General features: G+C 42.2%; 1 protein-coding gene across 1 annotated transcript in view; it reads right to left on the bottom strand.

Annotated features, from left to right (window-relative positions):
• Positions 1-18,661, bottom strand: part of ZFAT (zinc finger and AT-hook domain containing) — a 985,201-nt gene that overhangs the window by 79,809 nt on the left and 886,731 nt on the right. Inside the window, exon 15 of the mRNA XM_078686715.1 lies at positions 663-793. Within this exon, the coding sequence (XP_078542841.1) occupies positions 663-793 (131 nt within the window). The remainder of the gene's footprint in view (positions 1-662; positions 794-18,661) is intronic.

Below are 18,661 nucleotides of genomic sequence, written 5' to 3'. Positions count from 1 at the left end.
GCCTTTCCTGCTGTGGTCATGGTTAAATACCACCACAAAAATGGGACCACACCTGTGGAGATGCCTGAAGCCAGGTGTCATTTTGTTTTTGTAGAGACACAATCCGGTAAAGCACTGCTCATCACATCATTATTTTATTTTAAGTCTAAGTATACTTTTTGTGTACTTGCAAATTGCTAGTTCAGGATGAGCCTCCACCGCCCCTCTGACTTTGTTGAAACCATTATTATGAGAATCTCCTACCAACATACAACCTATAAATCAGTCTAAAAAATGAATGTATGCACTGTCAAAAAACTATTTTCCATTTTTAGTACCTCTGGCACAAAGTGTAGCTCCAGTGCCTTTTGGCACAAAGTTCCAGTGCCCCTGGCAAGGAGAAAAGAAGTTGAAGCAGAAGTTATTAAAAATATGACAAGTATTCCGTCGTAGTAACGAAGCAACAGGGAATATTTCCAAACATAACAACCTGGAAGGCTTACATTTTAAAAAAAAATCTAAAGAATAAGTGTCAAGGGTTTAGATCCAGAGAAGGAATCTGAAAATGTACGGACAACCACTTATGGGGCAAACTAACGTCATTGGCTTCAAGATCTTCCCAACAGAATAACAAGAAGCATACAAACTGAAAGGGAATGAAACAAACAAGAAATGTTGCTCACCTGCCCCACCAGTGTAACTGTTCCAGGTGCCATGGATACCACCGAGGCAACAGCTGACGCGTCCTGTGGCTCGGTGCCCAAGTCGATGATCTGCTGGAGGATGTTTACAGCGGTGGGGTCAGATCTATCACCTTGTGAAGAAAAAGGCAAATGGTTACACAAGTGGTACAACAGAAGTATAGCAGCCTTGTGCCGCTTGGCGCGTAGTGCACCAAAGAGTGAATCTTGTCTGTAATCCTTATGCACTTCAACCCCTTGATCAATAGGTATTACTTCTCAGCTACTTTTATTCCTACCTCAAAACGTTTCTGAAGTTTTTCCAAGCATATTTTAGTTGTCCATTTTTCTAGACATTCTTTTGACAAAACAGTGGAAAAATATGTATTAATTGATGGATAGTGATTTAACCTTTCATGGTGGTTGAACATCATAGGGAACAGTAGTTAAGCCTCGCCTGTATTAGGAGAACTGCAGCATAGGTTAGCTTTATTGGAGATTTTTATTAGTAGACTCTGGACTTGTTATTGAGAACCTCTTTTTGGTGCAATGCTTATTTGCAAACACCATCTGTTTCACCATCTGCAACTCTGTTAGCGCATTAAACAACTACTCTATTCCGTACTCTCCAGATGGACAAAGGGAATTTGTTAATATATTAGTGTGATAAATAGTGTTTGATTTCTAGTTTTGTTTTTGGCAACTAAAAAATACCAAGGTATTCTTTCGATTTATCATGAATAATGCAGTTTTGCCTGAAAAATATGGAGTTTATCCAGATGAGTAGTAAATGATTGTTTGGCACGCAATGGAGTGAATGATATATTTGCATATCTTTCATCAAACTAAGATATACAATCAATGTATGAGGCTTTAACAAAAAAGCAACGAGGAGATTTTGTAGGTTAGCGTATTCCGCTGTCCAAGAACGCGCCGAGATACGTATGTACTTCTGCACGCTTAGGCAGGAACATATGCTATTTGCAAAAAATGTCATCATCTTGCAAATAACTCTTTTTGCACGGTGTTCAAATGGCAGTTGTTATTTAAACCTGAATGTATACAGTTTTAGTGACCATTTTGTGTCGCAGTCGCAGTCCGCTAAAGAACTCACAATTTTGCCTCAAAATGTCATGCCACTAGTACAAAGAGGCTCACTTCGGCATAAAATGCACGATTTGCATGCAGAAATGTGACATTTTTTACGAATTGCTCACAAAACCGGTTTAAATTCAATTTCAAAAAGGAAGAATTATATGGTGCACAGGAGATTCCTGTGCTTCTTAGCACAGTAAAACCTGCGAATTCAGTTTCATACTCTGAGCCAACATTTACATACAGCATAAACTTCAGCCTTAAACATGCGAATGCTCTAATGGAACGTCAGCCATATACCTTGAAATAGCCAGTTGATGCACAGTACCTGGTATGAAAATCTGATTTGATATTTGAATTTATGACCGGGTCTTTCTGCATTCTTTCTGCTTTCTGTTCACCTTTAGGAGTGCTAGATGCACACACAAACGCACACAAATACGCACACACACACAGACGCAGGCACCCTCCCACTTATTAAACTTAGAAGTCCACTCCACAGAAGGGGGGAGCGGGCGCTGAGGAATCTGTGACCGGACAGAGTATGCACCTGAAAGAGAGATACAGAAGGAGGGTAACTTGTTCTTCTGATGGACATTTCTAATGACAGATTCCTCTTTTTGAATACAAACCAAATTATTACCTTTCACAAGGTTAAAGTTCTGAGCGAACTTCACAAAAGGAAATCCTGTAGGACCAAGCGGGCAAAATGTCTCTCTCTCCAAACCTGTGAATCAAGGCAGTAGTGCCTGGCGAAGGTGCGGATAGAAACCCTTGTGCCTGCCTGACAGATGTCCAATACTGGAGCACCCCTGGCAAAGGCCATTGTTGTGGAATTAGCTCTGGTGAAATGAGCTCAAGGCCAGCAGGAGGCTCCTTCTTGGCCAAGGTTTTGTACATTTTTATGAAAAAACAATCCATTTTTCCAGTATCTGTTCCTGGACCACATTTCCCTTCTTCATACCAGATAAACCTACAAAAAGTTAGTCCACTCAGTGCTCCATGGATCGGTCAATGTAAAAGTTGAACACTCTTGATGTTCAACCAATGAACTCTCTCTTCCTCTTTAGAGTAATGTGTCGGAGAGAAGAAAGCAGAGATTGTGATGGAAAGGACCACATAGACAGGTGACACCACCTTCGATAGAAAGGATGCCTGGGTGTTAAGCACAAGCTAGACCAGAGAGACATTGGCATATGATGGTTGTACTGGCAGGGCCTGCAGCTCAAGAACTTGGCAATGACGACATAGTCTTATGGGCAATAAGAGTCAATGAACAGCAGTGCCTGAGCTAGACTGACGTGCGCATCAGGATGGTTAGGAAGAAAGTTAAGGTCCAAATGCAGAAAAACAAAAGCCTCAACATCACACATGTATATAATCCAGTTTACAAAACACATCACAACTGGTGACTAAAACAGGGAAGGCTGAAGAGGCAAACTGAGGAAACCAGCGAGGGTTGACAAATAACCTTTATGTATGTCAATGGCAAGGCCCAAAGACATGACATTAAGAGGCATGTCAGAGAATTTCGCTTGCAATGGATAGACCCGACAGTCCTCGCACCAGGCCACACACTTTAACTAATATCCAGAGTAAACAGATTTCATGGATGGATGGATGGCACTCTGCCAAGATGATGTCAATAACCTGGATGGGTAGGTAAAAGTCACTCAACTTGTTCTGCTCACACTCAACGAATTAAGGTGCAGATTGTGAAGGATAAACAACTCTGCACTGTTGCTGGGACAGCAGATTCTCCTGCGTAAGACAGAGGTGAACCCAAATGGAAGAGCAGCAGACTGAAAGTGTGTCCTGACACTTAACAAATTGGAGGAGACACATGTCGGACTCAAGGATGGGCACAACTATGTGTCTTGGAAGTCCAAGGTTACCAACAAGTCTCCCTGGGTTAGAGTGGATAGAACCTGTGCCAAGGTATGCATTTTGTTCTTCTAAAGGAAAGCGTTCAGGAATTGAAGGTCAAAATTGGATTACGCCTGTCATCCTTTTTAGGCACCAGGAAATAGCATATGTAGTGTATGCGCTCTCTCACCTCCTCGGGCACCTTCTCTATTGCCCTTTTGTGCAATACCAACTGAACTTCTCTGGCAAGTATCAAGGCATGTTTTGCAAAGATTTGTGAGAAAACAAGAAGAACTGAGAGGGGGTGGCAGGGAGACGTTGGCAGAAAGAGAAGGGCTAACACAAAAGAGGGGTGCAGTTCCTGGGGGGGAGGGGGTGATCTGGTGGAGGCAAAGAATGCGCCGGGTTGGATCCGAACAAATGAACAGGAGGACTCAAGGGGGGTGGGAGGGCACAGGAGGGTGTCATGCTTTTTCATAGGGTGCCCCTTGTTGAGCTGGTGCTGCAATGCTCGACGGGCCCTTCAGTGGGGGCTCTTTAGCCGAGATCTTTTGATTTAGCCATATGGTGAATGCATGTGAGACAGTCTTGGTGTGGGGTCGTACTCAATTGAATAAAATAGTCTAAGGGAGACCAAAGAAGGATTTAGTATGATGGCCCCCTTGACACAGTAAAAATAGTGGGGCTATCTGTTGCAATAATGTACTGCAATAGCTAAAAGGTCAACATGTTTCATGCTTAGGTGCCGAGAGGGTCAGTGACATTTCTTCCGGACAAGGTTACTGTACCTCCTCTACTACGGATTACTACCAAGAGATACTTGCAGGTGACCAATCCAGAACACTTCACCTGCTGCGGTGCAGGAAGGAGGATCCAAGGTGTGACAGATGGTGAGACAACCATCAGGAACAGGCCAAAAGCAACAGACCTTGAAAAACAAGGTTCAATGGTATCAGCACCACACTGCCCAAGGTGCAGTAAGTGCCCACAGTGGCTATTTAGCGCACACTACACACTGTACAAGGATGTAAAACACACCTATCCAGATAAAAATGTTCATGAAAGGGAAAAGAGTCACCTCATCTGACAAACTGCATGACCGACTGGTCAATGTAACGGCATGTCAGTTGGCAGATAAAACATATTCTACCCCCTACAGGCAGCAAGGAACTGTCTAAAGAGTAATCAGAGAGATTTGGCTGGGGTGGAAGTCTTGGTGATAAGCAAGGGTCTGGCAATAACCCTGAGATTCAGGAATTGCTGAGGAAAATGGCATGATGAACTAGCAAGACGTTGGAATCAGCCACAGCAATGTTACCACTGAACTACTCCAGAATTGACTCGACCTTGTCTCCAGTCTGAAGATACCTACAATTCCCAGAAGAAACTGTAGTCATATCCCGGAGGGTGTGGGTGTGTATCTGCTAAGTTGATTCAGCAAGATTGAGGCTAGACTAGAGGACGAGAATACCGTCTTACCAAGTGCATTAATGTGCTTTCAGGTTTGCCTTGAAGGTCAAAGCTTGCACCACGAGACTTACAGGTGAAAGATGCAGAGTGACTCAGGAGCAAGTCTTTGGTACTATACTATAGTGCAACTTACGGAACGGTGCCAAGCAGGTCTTTTCCCATGCCCCAGACTGGTATTCAATTAAAGAAAATAAAAGCTCAAAACATTGAAGGTCCAGCTTACGAAATTTCAGCCAGTAAGTAAGCTGTATTTTCTATGGTAGACAATGGAAGCTCTAAGACCTCTGTTGCTCTCTGTACAACCATAGCAAAAGAAGGTCTTTCTTCGATATAGATCCTCAATGGACAGTTTAATGCTATTTAAGGCGAGGTATAAAGACCACTTACATTCTAGAGAGTTAGGTAAAGTTTATTGTCAAGTTGGTAGCCTCTTCCTCATCATCCTCATGTGTTTCATGAATTTTTTGTATATCGGAGTCGAAACCGAAAAAGTCTGTGATGCACTGAAGATACTGGTACAAAGGCAAAGCACTGCTGGAGGATCCTCAAGCACCACTGTCTAAGCTTTGGTAAACTCAGAGAGAGACATTGGTTGGGATTTAGCTGAAAACAGTGCAGGATCCAAGATCGGTGCCAGCCTTGGATCAACACAGGCCATCTCTAAAGCCTGGAATGGCACAGTTGGTACAGAAATGGCCTTCAGCAAGTGCATGGAAACATGACCTAGTGCAAGTGCGAGACTGAGTGTGGGGCAAACTGGTTTAGTCCATTTTAGGAAAGTGCCTTCTGGCAGAAGTTTGACAGGGGGCCTGGTGGATCTGTGTCCCGAAGACATAGCAGGGGGCACCAGCATTGTCAGAGATTTGCTGCAGCAGCTCCTTGAAGCCCTCTACTTGCTGTTAGTCTGCATATGATCCCGGAAACTGGGGGAACACTGTTGAACAGGGTTGGAATCAGACAATCTACATGGAGCCTGGATCTTAAAATGCGGACTACATGACCCCTCCATGGAGTGGGAGCAGCGAGGAGAGGTCTTGCATGTGGACGTCTTGCGCTTCTATTGGAATTTGTTCCTGGACTGTGCCCATGTCTAAATCATGGACAGGGACCTAGATCGGAACTTTGAGCGGGAAAGCAGCTGTGACTTTCACTGGGAAATGGACCAGCAACATGGAGAGTGAACAGGATCTTCTCTGCGACATAATTCTTTGCCACTCACTGCCTGGAGGTGAGAATAATACTCCTCCGGGTGGAGCCAAAACCCATACTATTTATATGCTATTAAATTGGTAACAATATGTAATCCAGACAGCTGTTCTCTCTAGCCAGACCTAAAGAAAAATGTCTGAGGTGCTATGTAGAAAACTGCTAAGTACAAGAGACACAGGTTCCCATCAACACCTATGAGGAGACAAATCAAACTGGCAATAGTGCACATCCATATGGGAAATGATGGGAAAGTCAAGACACGACATGAGCGATTTTGTATTAAAAAAAAAGGGAGAGGAGATCTAGATGGATCAATGGGCAGAATTACCACTTAGAAAAAGTGGAAGGTCCAAAGCGCAGTGTGTGCCCTTAGTGATGTATTGAGCAAAAAGAGGACTGGGTTGTTCCTGGGGTACAAATGAAGGTCAAAGAAAGTGGATATTGAGGGGTGGTTAAATGGTAACCATCCAGTGGGTATCCATTTTGTTGGATATAATGGCATCACACACCCTTGCAGGTGTCATGCTTCATCATGGGCAATGCTCCTCGTTGGGTGGGCGGTGCAATACCCAACGGGCAACACCTCAAAGAGATCTGGCGGAGATCTTTTTCCAACTGCCCGTAGGTGAAGTGTGGGTGAGGGGCCAAAGTAACGGTAGACAGGAAGTGAATGTAAAATAACGCAGAGGTGCCAGAAGGAACTTTATTCTGTTGGTCCCATGCGTTAACTAAAAACAACAGTTAGTCTAGGAGTTCTGGACAACAATGTGTTCCTTACTCAAGACTATACTATAGGGTGGAGATAATGGTCGACATGTTTCTCGCATTGGGACCAACAGAATAAAGTTGTTGAATTATGAAATTGACTCCCCTACAAGCAAGGGGAGCTTAGCATCCACTAAGCCAGATGATAATGGCTTGTCTACATTAGGGGCTTCCTGTGTTCCTAAATAGTGATTTCAAGAGAATTTTCCTTTGCGCCAAGGGTACAGGACAGACACATAGTAAATGAGTGAATGTTTCTTTTTTTTGTATCCACATTGTGTTATATCACTGTATATTTCCCTTTTAACTGGATGTTTCCTTTTAAATTATCTTGTGTTCTTTTATCTATTCCTCATGCTACACAGTTGTAGTTACATCATTTAGAACTGTTGCTTGGACATTCTTCTGTGAGCTTTAACCACAGCAGTACTGTGCTCTTTGATGATTAAACCATTTCAAATTTACTTGGATTTTAAGACAATTATTTCTGCAATTCTACAATTTGGCGATGAGGGTCCTGTACCTGCTACTATTTTGGAACACAGGAGCGGTACTACTTCATTGGGATTTCATTTTTTTTTTTGCCGTTTGGATTCTTGTTTGAAAAAAAAAAGAAGATTTTTTTTCCTGTATTGGATTGCCCGTTATGAAATATCTTTTGCTGGAAGCTGTTTATATGGATTATTGAATATTTGGAGTTTATTACGAACTACCACCATATTGGATTATTGCTGCCATCTTTATTTTCACCGTGATCCTTACACGAAGTCTGTAACTTTTTCTTTCATCAAAATATCGATTTTACAAGGTTTTCGAAGATCGTTACCTGCTGCTGCTCGAGTCCGGTTTGTATGTCGCGCTGTAAACTGTAACGCGCGTTGCCATAGCCACGGACCAAGACGCTTCGTACCGTCATTGCTGAAGTGACTCCACCGGCATCACTTAAACGACGCGTTAGAAGCTGACTTTGTGCATCACGTCACACGCATCACGTGATTACGCGCTTACGCGTTAACGTGACAGCGTCACCACAAGAGCCATCCATTTTGTTTCATGGTTTCCATAGTTACAAGCTTCGCAAATACGCCGATGTGCACGGCTGTGCATACGATCAATTACTAACTTACTTATTTACAAATATTTCAATACACCGATGTGCACGGTAGCACATCATCTTTAAACATTGTTTGGCAACTATTTTCAACATGCCGATGTGCACGGCAGCACATCACCTTTTAACAATCGTTTGGCAATTATTTTCAACACGCCGATGTGCACGGCAGCACATCATCTTTAAGGCTTATTTTGACAAGTATTTTCGACGGAGATACAAGTTATTTTACTAATTTCTTATTCACCTACATTTTGTTTCAAGACATCGCCACAAGAACATCAAGGTCGTACATCGCTGATGTACACAGCTTATATGGTATTTTTCTGTTTAGTTTTTTTTTTATTATCTTCTTATTTTACTGTATAATTTCATAATATTTTGAGTTTATTGTATTTCATACACTATGCAATTTGATCCCCCCACAAAATTCTTGCAATCTAAAGGTGAACCTCCTATTCCGTGGTCGAGATGGAAGGAGGAATTCATGACTTACTTAAAAGCAATTGATGGGAAAAGGATGGGAAATGAAAGAAAAAAAATATTTTACTGCATTGTCTTGGCTCTGAAGGCCAAGCAGTATTTAGAACTTTACCTGTTGCTAGTGGAGATTTGGGTACGTTTGATGAAGCGCTTATGCGCATGGAAACACGTTTTAAACCTACTACTAGCATTGCGCTTAACAGGTACAAGTTTTATATTAGAGCTCAGAGAGAGGGGGAGAATTTTGATGATTTTTTAACGGCTCTCAGGAGTCTGGTAATTTCATGCAACGTTGGAAATTTAGCTGATGAGATGATAAGAGACCAAATTATTGTAAATGTGAGAAATAAGAAGACTCAGGAACAATTATGGATTTTGGGAAATCCAAATTTGAATGATACTATTTCCACTGCAAAGGCTTTTGAACAATCAGATAGGTGGAGGAAAACTATTGAAGATGTTAATTCCAAAGGTGATAGTAGCAAAAGTATTGTGAAGTTTGTGTTGTCAAGAAAACATTTACCAAAGCCCCATATCAATTTAATAGAGACACAAAAAGCATTGTTTGTTTCAGATGTGGAAGTACAAGTCATGTGGCGTCTTTTACATTTTGTCCTGCCATTGGAAAAGAATGTATAAAATGTGGTAGAATTGGACATTTTGCTAAAGCATGCAAGGATGATCGTAGGAGGACCGTTGATGTTCAAAGAAATTTGGGTACTAAAAGTAATGGTGTTTCTGTGGTGAGGAATGTTGAGTTTCCAGATACGGACTTGGTTATGGAAAAAGGAATGATTGTATCTATTATTGATGTGTGTTCTTTAGAAGAGAATTTAAGCTCACCTATGTGTAAGGTACATTTTTTGGATGTGGATTTAGATCTTATGGCAGACTCCGGGTCACCTTCGACTATTATAACTGAGGATTACTTCGTGGAAAAATTTGGTAAGATGTTGTCAGTTCAAGATTTGTCTACCTAGTCCAGATATTGTAGCTCGATGTTTTAATGGATCACTTCTTGAAATTGAGGGTTTTGTAGCTTCAGACGTTTCATTTAAGGGCAGGACTGCTTACATTAAAGTGTATGTTGTGAAAAAGGCGTGAATGTGTTAGGTTGGAGGGATCAGTACAAACTTGGAATTATGCTAAATCCACGTAACAAGGAACCTGTGATACTTATGGAAGGATGTGAGGTTGTAGGAGTCACGAGTGTTGGTGCTGATCCTGGTTTGGTTGAAAGGATGTTTCCTGAAGGTTTTACGCATGAGATTAAGTTAAAACAAGGATTTTCTCCTGTCAAACAAAAACTTAGAAATGTACCTATTAATGTGAGGGAGGAATTAGGGAAGCTGTTGAAGGGAATGCTGGATGAAGGAGTGATTGAAGAAGTGGAGTCTTCGGAATGGGTTTCTCCGATCGTTTTGGCACGTAAATCTGATAATTCTCTAAGACTATGTGTTGATCTTCGTGCACTAAATTCCAACATTTTGATTGACTGTCATCCTTTACCCAACATTAATGAGGTGGTCAGCATGTTGGGGGGGCTACGGTATTCTCCACTTTGGACCTATGATCGGCCTATCATCAAATTGAATTAACCAAAGAGTCTCGCCATCCGACTGCCTTCATCACACCAAATGGATTGTTCCAGTTCAAAAGAATGCTTTTTGGATTGGCATCTGCAGCGTCTGTATTCCAGAGATCCATGTGCCACCTTTTCAAACATCTTGAATCGTGTGTGAAATGCTTCCAAGATGACATTTCAATTTTTTCATCGGATGTAACTGCTCATGCAAAAGATCTTGAGAAAGTATGTAAAATTCTCAAAGACTATGGTCTCACTTTAAAGAAAAATAAGTGTAAATTTTTCCAAGAATCGGTTGAGTATCTAGGGCATACACTTTCAAAGGAAGGTGTTGTACCTAAAAAGTCAGTAGTTGATGCAATACTTAAGGCACCTTCACCAGATTTTAAAGAGAAACTTCTTTCATTTTCAGGTCTTTGCGAATATTATAGTAAATTTATAAGAGATTTTGCATCGAAAATGGAGCCGTTGAGAGAATTAACGAGGAAAAATGTTGAGTTTGTATGGGGAGAAAATCAGCAAAAAGCTTTTGAAGATATCAAGGCTGAGATGGTGGGAAAATGTGTGTACTTACAGTGGATGCTAGTCTCTATGGACTGGGTTGTGTGCTGTCACAGTGCTCAGGAAATAGTGAGTGGAATGTAGCCTTTGCTTCACGCACATTGAATTTGACAGAGAGACGGTATGCAGTAATTGAACGGGAGTTGTTGGCGTGTGTGTGGGGTGTGGAGCACTTTAGAAATTATATTTGGGGTGCACAATTTATTACTAAAACAGATCATAAACCTTTGGTTACAATTCTATCTCCAGATGGAGGACTTAATGCGACAGCAAGAATAGCCAGGTTGATGTCACACTTACAGGAATACACCTTTACGGTTGAATATGTTCCAGGCAAGGTCAATGTCACAGCAGATTCTTTATCTCGTCTTCCTTGTGATAGTGATCACAATGAGTGTAATGAGTAAGTTGTGGCAAGTTTTTCTGAGGTGTTATCTGATAGATTTGGTGCTATTTCTGAGTAGTTGTGGAAAAAAAAGTATGGCAGAGGATAACATTTTACAACAGGTTGTGAATTATTCCCAATACCATAGAATACACCAATGGTCTCCTACATGTGTTTATTAGCAAAAAGGTAGTGCCTCTCTCAAAACAAAATAATATAACGAAAACCTAACTGGGGAAGACATCCCTTAAGGATAAGAACCCTCACTCACCCAAGGGTGACATGCTTCATCATATGGGTCCTCCTTACCAGTGATGAAACCCTAGTCAAAACACTGGGAGCTACTACTTCGGTGTTTAAAGAAGGAGCTTAGAGATGTTTTTGAAGGATGGCTAACCCATAAGTGAGATGATGAATGTAGTGAGGTGTGCAGTGTGAATTATTCCCGTCTTGGCTGGCCTTCTAAGAGTGAGTTATCGGATGAGTTGTTTCCTTTTTGGAAAGTTTCTGACGAGATTTTGGTAGAAGGTGATTTTGTTTACAGACAAGGCAAGTGCATTCCACCTGCACGTCTACAGAATATGATTTTAGATTTGAGTCATGAAAGACATCTAGGTATGTCTTCAATGAAGAGACTTATCAGGTCATCTTTTTGGTGGCCTGGGTTAGACAGGTTTGTGGATAGGGTTGTTAGGGAGTGCCCAGAATGCGTATGCAGTGAAAAATCTCTCAAATGTAACGTGGCCTGAACATCCATGGCAGAAGGTTGGTTTAGATATTGCTGGGCCGTTTAATTTTTTGCCCCGGGATTGCAGATTTGCTATAGTTTTGGTGGATTATCATTCTAAATGTCCTGAGGTGAAGTTGGTTTCACGAGTGTTGACTAGTGACATTATTTTGTTTTTAAAGGAAATTTTTGCCAGGGAAGGTACTCCTGAAGTGATCATATCAGATAATGGTGTGCGGTTTAAATCATTTGAAATGATGGAATTCTTGAAGTTGCATAGTATTCGGCACATTACCACGTCTCTTTATGAACCTCAAGGCAATGGTCAAGTGGAGAGGTATAATAGGGTTCTCAAGCAGGACATACTTTGGGCACGTAATTTTGGTGTTGATTGGAAGGACAAGTTAAGAGAGAAATAGAGGCAGGGATCCTGTTTCTAAGTTGTGTCCTTGGTGGTTGAAGAAAGTTGTTAAAGATCATGTTCCTGATATTGATACAAAAAATATTGCTCGAAGGGTTGAAGGTATACAACTGAAAAGTAAGGACGAATATGATTCTCGTATGAAAGTTAAAATTCCAGACTTTGCTGTGGGGGAATTTGTTAGGATACGGAAACCTGGAATTTTTTGCAAGCATGATACCAAATTTAGCGAACCAGTTAAAATTGTTAAAATCAATCGCAATAGTGTAGTTACCCAAGATGGACAAGTTTGGAATGTGAGACGTGTTTCTAAATGTTCTATGTTTCATTCTTAATGTTTATAAGGAAGGAGATGTGTTATATCCCTGTATATTTCCCTTTTAACTGGATGTTTCCTTTTTAATTATCTTGTGTTCTTTTAACTATTCCTCATGCTACACAGTTGTAGTTACCTCATTTAGAACTGTTGCTTGGACATTCTTCTGTGAGCTTTATCCACAGCAGTACTGTGCTCTTTGATGATTAAACCATTTCAACTTTGCTTAGATTTTAAGACAATTATTTCTGCAATTCTACACATAGGCTACAGGATACATTCTGTGGTTTTCTTTTAGGATGGGTTAAAATCATTGGATTCCATAATACCAAACCAGAATGACATATATTGGTGTTTTATTCTTAATGAAAAATGTTCTGCCAAATACCCATGTGGGCCTATATTAGAACACAAATGTATTACTGTTCATGCGTGTCTCCTTATGGCAAATGAATTTGTATCTGTTTGGTTTAATGCAATTTGCGTTGCAGTTCTTAGCACTTGATTGAAGGATGCTTTCCCTATTGTTACTACCCAAGCTTCTTGTATGCCTAAATCCTTTTTAGCCAGAGTTAAGTGACTTCCCCAGGACTCTTTTGTTTTACTATGTTGCAGTTCCTCTATTTTCTTCCAGCATAAATTGCTAATTGATCCTCTTTCCGATGCTCAAAATCTCCAGCATAATTTTATAAAGGCATTTTTACACCGATGGCTTGATTTTTTAGACCAAACTCTAAACGTGTTTGAGCAGGTGGGAGCAGGTTTGGAATATTGAATACGGATCTATAAACTTTTATTTGGCTCCTGTTCAAAGTGTCTTTTTCCAGACCCACCATGCTTCCTCCTGCCCCTTTTCTTTTTCATATCCAGTACCTTCTGGCTCTTCATGTTCACGCCATATCCTAGCCAATGAAAGTGTGCTCTGAGCTTGCCTACATACCTCTGACATAGACAAGGACAAGAGGGAGTGAGAAATGAGGACTATAGAGGAGGACAAAGCGGAAAAATAATTTGAAGTGGGAGACAGGGGAAATTGAGCATTAAATAGAGGACAGAACAAGAGTGAGAGGGGAATGAGGAAATGAGGTTGGACAGCTAGGGGAGAAGGGAGAAAGTGAGTTGAAAGAGAGAACAGAGATGGAGTGCGCATGTGAGAGAGAAGATGAGAAAGAGAAAGAGAGGGACACATAGCGGAGGAAGGACTAGAATGGACGATAATTGTGGAGAGAGAGTGAGAGAGGTATAGTAAATTGGAAAAGAGGAGTGAATGATTGTGGAAGGGTGATTGTGAACATATGAAGTGTTCAAGGAAGAACAAATGTAGGGAGCAAGAGGGAGAGCGGTCTGGATTGGAAGAGAGGGTCGAGGTATTGGAAGAGAGCAGACGTGAGGAGAGAGAGCAAAAGAGGGACGAGAGAACAGAGATGGAGTGAGCAGGCAGTGGGGAGAGAGAATGAGGAGAGTGAAGTGAGACGAGAGGGAAGATGGAGGAAAGGAAGGAACGGAAGACAGCAGAAGCAAAGGAGGAGACAGCATGGGGATGGGAAGAAAGTGATGAGGGAGGAACAGAAGTGTGCGGAGGCAGATGGTAATGAGTTGAATGAAAAAAAGGAGGAGTATAAAGAAAGAAGAAGTAAAGAGGAAGAAGGAAAAGTGGATCTAAGTGGGATCAGAAGAAGGGGAGCAAGATCGGATGCAAAAAGCAGAGTATTGATATAACCATACAACTGAATCAGACGGGCACAATCATGACAGAAGTGCGTAGGGGCTTGGCAAGGACAACATTGAGGATTTGGATCAAGCGAGAAATACAGATAGGAAGAGAGTTGATAGTAGTTGAAGAAGGTGAGATAGGTGGAGTGAGATAGACGAGAAGGAGGGGGAGATGGGAATAGAAACCAGGGAGAAGAGAACTGTAGTGGAGGAAGAGAGTAGGGAGACAGTGACAGTTATGGGAAGCACAGAGAAGAATGAGAACTAGATTGGGGGATATAGTGGGGAAAGAGGAGGAGAAAAGGAGATTGGGAACCTTACTAAAGGAACAGACAAGAGTAAGGAGGGGGTACGAGAGGGAGAGAAACATGAGTGAGGGGAGGAAAAGAGGGGAGATGGGATTTGAGTAAGAGCTGGAACGATAAGTGGTAGGGAAACAGCAAGAGGAGACATAGTAAGAGTACAGGAAAGAAACATATGAGAGAAAGGGGTTGGGAAAGGGAGAGCATGAGAGAGTGAAAGTCGTAGGAGTGAGATTTTTTGGAAAGAGTAAAGGGAAGTGATAGAAAAGTAGAGGGCTCAAGGGAGGGGCCGCGAAAGTGAGATAGGTCAGAGGGAACAAGAGTGGGAGGAAGAGGTGAGAGCTCCAGAGAGAATGGGGGAGTACATGAAAAGTTGACCAAGAGGGAATGGAAGGTGTCATGAAGGTGAAATAGAAGTTAGGGAAATGAAAGGTGAGGAAAAAGTAGTGAGAGTGGGACAGAAGAATGGAAGAGGCAAGGAAGGATGAAGGGAATGAAAGCAGAGGTGGTGAGAAAGGAGAATAGAAAGCAGGCACTATAGGAAGTAGGAGGTCGACAATAGTAACACTTCACGAGAAGTATAATCTGAAAACAAGTGCTTTCAGGTAAATGCGGCAAGACATCAGCGTTGCTTTCATTCTTAAATCCTCTGGTAGACAGTTCCAAAGAAGAGCGACTGCTGCAGAGAAGGAGTGATGTTGAGAGTGGGCAGTTCTGAAACCGTTTGACTTGAGAAATCGGTTAATTTTGCTTCTCAAAGTTCTGCAGCCACCCGATTGCTTGAGCAGGCTGGTGCGGATGGCAGTGAATCACATGGACAGCTGTGCAGGCAAACAAGAACAATTTGAAGATATTCCTTGCATCAGTGGAGAAACAGCACAGCTTGGTGAAGAGTGGGGTTGTATGATCATAATGATTTATTGAAATTTGGCCACAACATGCAGACAGTTTTCAGATGAAGGAGAGCTGATTGTGGGATGTCCACAAGCACAGCATTGCCAAAGTCCATTCTCAAACGAATCAAAGGATGTGGACACCGACATTAGAAGAGAAGTGAAATAGAGGCCTAATCTTTTTCAAGAGCCAATAGAAAATAGCCACTCTAGATGGTTTTGATGTGCAGTATCGAGAAGAAGGGTGAGTTCACAGTGATCCCAAGTGAACAGCGGTAGAGAGAGTGTTGGGTAAAAGTCTGTGATGTTCAGATTGTTTACTAAATCCAAGTTAAAAGAGATTTTGAACTTGAGAGAGGACAGGATGAAATACTTCCGTTCATATTTTTATATATTATTTAGAGCTACGAGGTTTTTTTATATCCAGTATTATATTTTGAGAAGAACAGAGCAAAGAGTGAGATATCAAGAACTCAAGAAATCTAGAGGAAGATTTTAGGGTATTCTGCATATTGTTGGATAGAGACACCAGTATCCCAGCAAATGTTATGTAGGGGCACCATGTAAAGGTTTAAAGAGTGTAGGAGCCGAAATGGAACCTTGCAGGACATCATATAAAGAAGGAGCGAATTAATACAAATAGTGATCTGGATGGGTTTAAAGACTGAAGTGGTTACATGTGAAGGCAGTTTGATTTGGCAAGTATGATATTTTTTCGCAATATTTCGTCATGTGAATAACATGCTTTTCTGAGTTCAGGTCATGGGATAATCAGGGATGCGAGTGTTTTTGAGCTTGTAATTTTAGTTGTGGGGGAGGGGGGCATAAAGTAAGTGGTTCGGGAGATGATGTTGTCTATGTTCATCATGTTGTAGGCATTACTTTTTTTGAAGGAGTGAATGAGATCTTTTTTCATATATAAGCATGTCAATATCCTCGGCTTAAAGATTTTTAGAAAAGTGCTTCCAGACTTTAAGAGTTGGGTTGTTATGAGATGAGAAGGACAATAACAAAGGTGGGTAGTAAGTGATCTGAAAATCAACTTAGACTCGTTGGCTGAAATGAATTACGGAGGGGTTGGCAATGCGAAGATTGACGATTCAGCCTTTGTTGTGGGAGGGGATGGTGGAGAGCTGATGATGGACAGGGGGCCTAAAGAAGGAGTGTAGGGGTCTACATTGTTAACATTTTTACATTTTTATTAAGCAAACCAAGATTAATGTCACCAAAGCAAGTGTTGTTAAGAGAAGACAGTTCACAAGAGTCAATCTAATCGCACACTTGATAGTCAAACTCAGTTTTAAGACTAGGGAGTGGTATGTTACTGGAGTTAGAAGAAGGAGAAAACAAAGGTTTGAAAGGGACTGTGAGGCACTCATAAGCAGATGGTGCTTGGAAGCATGTTGAGAAACGTTTTCAAGATAAGTGTCACCACTAAGATTGGATTGCCAGTCTTTGCGAATATTAGAGCAATTTAGAAGGACTAGAGAGTTCAGAATGGAACAAGAAGTCATTTTATAACTACTTAGTTATGAATATTAGGTCAGGGTGGCAGGAGGTGATGAGATCAACAATAGCAGCAAGATGGGCCTTGGCAGATCTGATACTGTGAAGCATGCCGGTCAGGTCAGTGCTGAGTGACCATTGATGAAGTAGCATCATGAGCCACTGGAGAACTCGTCGCTCATGAGTCGCGCCCCTTCCCACACATGGCAACACTTCATCACTTCAGCCGGACCTCTAGGTAATCCGCTCCTCGGCCAATCTGTACCATCCAACCTCATCGCCTCTCCCCTATCCCTACCTGCCACCCCCCCTTTTTAGTCCACCTCTCCTCCAAACTTCCCCCCTAGTTAACTTCCTTACATCCCCCTTATTCCCTCCTCTTCTCTTCCCCTCGCTTTGTTCCCAGATTTCTCCACAAACTCATTACATCTCTCTCCTGCACCCAATACTGTACTACCCCATTTCCCCCCTCGGTAACCCTTTCTCTTTTCCTCCCTCGGGCAGAGCAGAACCACTTCCTTTCTTCAATTTCCCTATCTCCCAACCCCCCTCATTCCGCCAAATGCCCATTCCCTCACAGCCTCCTCATCTAGCATATAGGACCTCTCCAACCCCCCATTTCCTCCCAAACCTCCTTCATTCCTATGTCTCCACACACTTCTCCCCTCTCCCTCCGCCCCACCGCCTCGCTCCTCACCTACCTCCCCTAATTATGTCCTTAATTCCTATCCTTCTTGCAACGCCAACAAAGACAACTCTCCTCTAACTTCTGTTGCACCAACGCCCGCTCTCAACCTCCACCTTTCCCCACCTCTGAACCCTATACCCCAACTCCCCTCCTGTCCCCCGACTTCCCCCTGCCTTCCACCGCCAATTGCACCCCCTCCTGTTTCCATCGAGCCGCCCAACATGCCGTACTCTGCCCCACTCTCTCTGGAAAATAAGCTAGGCTCTCATCACCTCCATCTCCCAACTTAAAGCTACCATTTCACTTCTAAGCTCCAAGATTTCCACTTATCCATACACCTCAATTCCTTTGGAAAACACTCACCTTCCCACAAGATGCACCTCGTCCCCACACCCCATAATAGCAAAGCATAACCTGTCGTCTGCAAACATCGCAAACTCACACAAGCCCTCGAACGCCACCCTTCATCCACTTTCATCTCCAATTAGCCCTACTATCTACACTATTCCGACCTTCTCCTCTGTCAGAACCTCTCATCCACCTAAACCCTCCCAAGCACCCTCGTATAAGCACAACATCCCTATCACCCCTCATAACCCAAGTGCCCCCGTCACCAAAACATCAGACAGAGCTGCGCTGTCTGCTCCACAACTGCAGATCTGCAATAAAACACAAACTTGAAATCTCCGACACCATCATACTTCACAATATTGACATGCTCTTCCTCACAGAGACCTGGTTCAACGATACCTCTCACTTTAGGTTTGATCTCCTAGTACCCACAGGCTATTCTATATTTCGAAATGACAGTATTGACAAAGTTGAGGGAGGTGTTGCAGTCATCTTTAAAAACTCCCTTCAACTCAAGGCTTTTCCTAACAGCTCCTTTCGCACTTTTGAATGCCT

This window comes from Lissotriton helveticus, chromosome 4_1, assembly GCF_964261635.1.
Source record: "Lissotriton helveticus chromosome 4_1, aLisHel1.1, whole genome shotgun sequence".
Taxonomy (NCBI): Eukaryota; Metazoa; Chordata; class Amphibia; order Caudata; family Salamandridae; genus Lissotriton; species Lissotriton helveticus.
Note: the sequence above shows the minus strand (reverse complement) of the source record. Positions and strands in the feature narration are given on the sequence as shown.